This window comes from Choristoneura fumiferana, chromosome 11 (genome assembly GCF_025370935.1).
Source record: "Choristoneura fumiferana chromosome 11, NRCan_CFum_1, whole genome shotgun sequence".
NCBI lineage: Eukaryota > Metazoa > Arthropoda > Insecta > Lepidoptera > Tortricidae > Choristoneura > Choristoneura fumiferana.
In genome coordinates this window covers 925,647-927,903 of record NC_133482.1, presented here as the reverse complement: position 1 = coordinate 927,903, position 2,257 = coordinate 925,647, and the positions used below count along the sequence as shown (strand labels likewise).

The 2,257-nt window shown below is 36.7% G+C and overlaps 1 protein-coding gene across 1 annotated transcript in view; it reads right to left on the bottom strand.

Moving 5' to 3' along the window:
• Positions 1 to 2,025, bottom strand: part of viaf (viral IAP-associated factor) — a gene marked incomplete in the record, with an annotated part of 3,056 nt that extends 1,031 nt beyond the window's left edge. Inside the window, 3 exon segments of the mRNA XM_074093997.1 lie at positions 1,060 to 1,288; positions 1,675 to 1,807; positions 1,885 to 2,025. Coding sequence (XP_073950098.1) covers positions 1,060 to 1,288; positions 1,675 to 1,807; positions 1,885 to 1,890 — 368 coding nt within the window.
• Between the last annotated feature and the right edge of the window lie 232 nt (positions 2,026 to 2,257).

Here is a 2,257-nt window from a genome sequence, read left to right as displayed (position 1 = left end):
TGGGATGGTGTGGGAACTACGGCCCAAGCCCTCTCATGTTGAGAGGAGACCTGTGTGAGTATATACGCTGGGATGATGATTGTACCTTATTATTACTTAAAAAGGATTAGACAGCCATACATTTCTTTCAAATCATACATGTGCCTTGTTACCCACGTGTTAGCCAAAATGTACTGGAAAATACGGGCACTATACCTTATCATGTCTTAAATGCAATGTTTAACTTTTTGACTGTTGCCTTAATAAATAAATAAAAAAAAAACAATATGTATATTAATAGTTTTACATGTGTGGTTGTATTGTAGGTAGGAGGCAATACATAAACCAACTATCAAAAATGTATCACTAAATTGGTAGCTACACTATCCCTGAAAAAAATAAACTACTTTTCAAAACCTGGAAAGTAGAAATTTTGACTAAACTTCTTTTTTAATAATATACACTATATGCTATTTTGCTTACCCTTGTTTGTACAAATGTATGACAACCCAAATGCCCTCTCCAGCTTTGTTGACTTCCTGCACATAATCCTGTCCAGAGACTTCCCGCACATCTCCAAATTTGGGCTTCTCTGCTAACCGCTTGAGTTCCGCAATGCGGACCCGTCTGTATTCCTTCCAAACCCCTCATCTTCAGAATCTTCTAACTCATCTAGGCCGTCCAGGTCCGCTGGGATGATGATTGTACCTTATTGTTACATAAAAAGGATTAGGCCAGTTACATTTCTTTCAAATCGTACATGTGCCTTGTTACCCACGTGTTAGCCAAAAGGTACTGGAAAATACTGGCACTATACCTTATCATGTCATAAATGCAATGTTTATCTATGTGACTGTTTGTTGCCTTAATAATTAAAAAAAAAAAACTATGTAAATAATTTTTACGTGTGGTTGTATTGTGGGTAGGAGGTAATACATGAACCAACTATCAAAAATATATCACTAAATTGGCAGCTACACTATCCCTGAAAAAAATAAACTAGTTTTCAAAACCTGGAAAGTAGAAATTTTGACTAAACTTCTTTTTTATAATATTTACACTATATGCTATTTTGCTTACCCTTGTTTGTACAAATGTATGACAACCCAAATGCCCTCTCCAGCTTTGTTGACTTCCTGCACATAATCCTGTCCAGAGACTTCCCGCACATCTCCAAATTTGGGCTTCTCTGCTAACCGCTTGAGTTCCGCAATGCGTTTCCGTCTGTATTCCTCTATAACAGCCTCATCTTCAGAATCTTCTAACTCATCTAGGCCATCCAGGTCCAGCTCTGATAACTGTTTGTCTTCTAAAAAAACGGAATAAGGCCAGTTAGTTTTCATGCTTAAAACAAACAAAAACTGTATATTTCTAAGACCCATTACCAACTGTATTTTGTATGGAACTAAAATAAGTACTAAATTCTTGTCTCCTCTGCACAGCACAAATTCTGCTGATTAAAAAAAAATAGCCTTAATAAATAAAAAAACCTTCATTGCCACAACTTAAAATTACACATTGTAAAAAAAATAAAAAGTTGGGACAATGGGTCCCCAGTCAGCATAATGTTGGGCTTGATTGATTAAATTTGGCACATACTGTGTCCTGACATACGAGGAGTTAAAATTACCAATTGACTGTTATAATTTATGTAAATATATCAACAGATGTAGATAACCTGAAATATGTACTTACTTTCATCTTGTTTCTGTTGTATCGTTTGTTCAATCATATTGACAATATCAGCTTCGGTGATTTCCTTCTCCTTTTGTGGAATAATTCCTTTGGCGCGCAGGACATCGTTCCATTCTGTATCCTCGTTTGGGTTCTAAAAATAAACTGTTTTTACTTTACTCTGATATAAAGATACAAAGAGTGAGTGTAAAAGGAAATGTTGTAAATTACCTGCATTTTTTTTAATGGAGCCTTGTTTTAGTCTTATTTTATTAGTTCTTGATTGTTAAAAAGTTTAGAAATTTGATACCAGTTGCCTTTGCCTGACGTGATTGTGACATTAGTCTGTGCGTGCGTGAGTGATTCACATTTCATTTCACACACGCACGGGTGAGGGTGACACTCTTTAGAAGTTTTTCACACAATAGATAAACAAACTCGTGTCGACTAAAATGTTAAGGCGCGGCCACATGCAAATCGCTCGAGGCTCGTTTCCAACGTCAAATCAGCAGAGCTACTACGAAACTCGAAACTCGAAGTGCGTGTCGTGCGGTCCCTTTGACACTTAAACGAGAGCGAGAGAGACGGTAGGATACGAATTTCG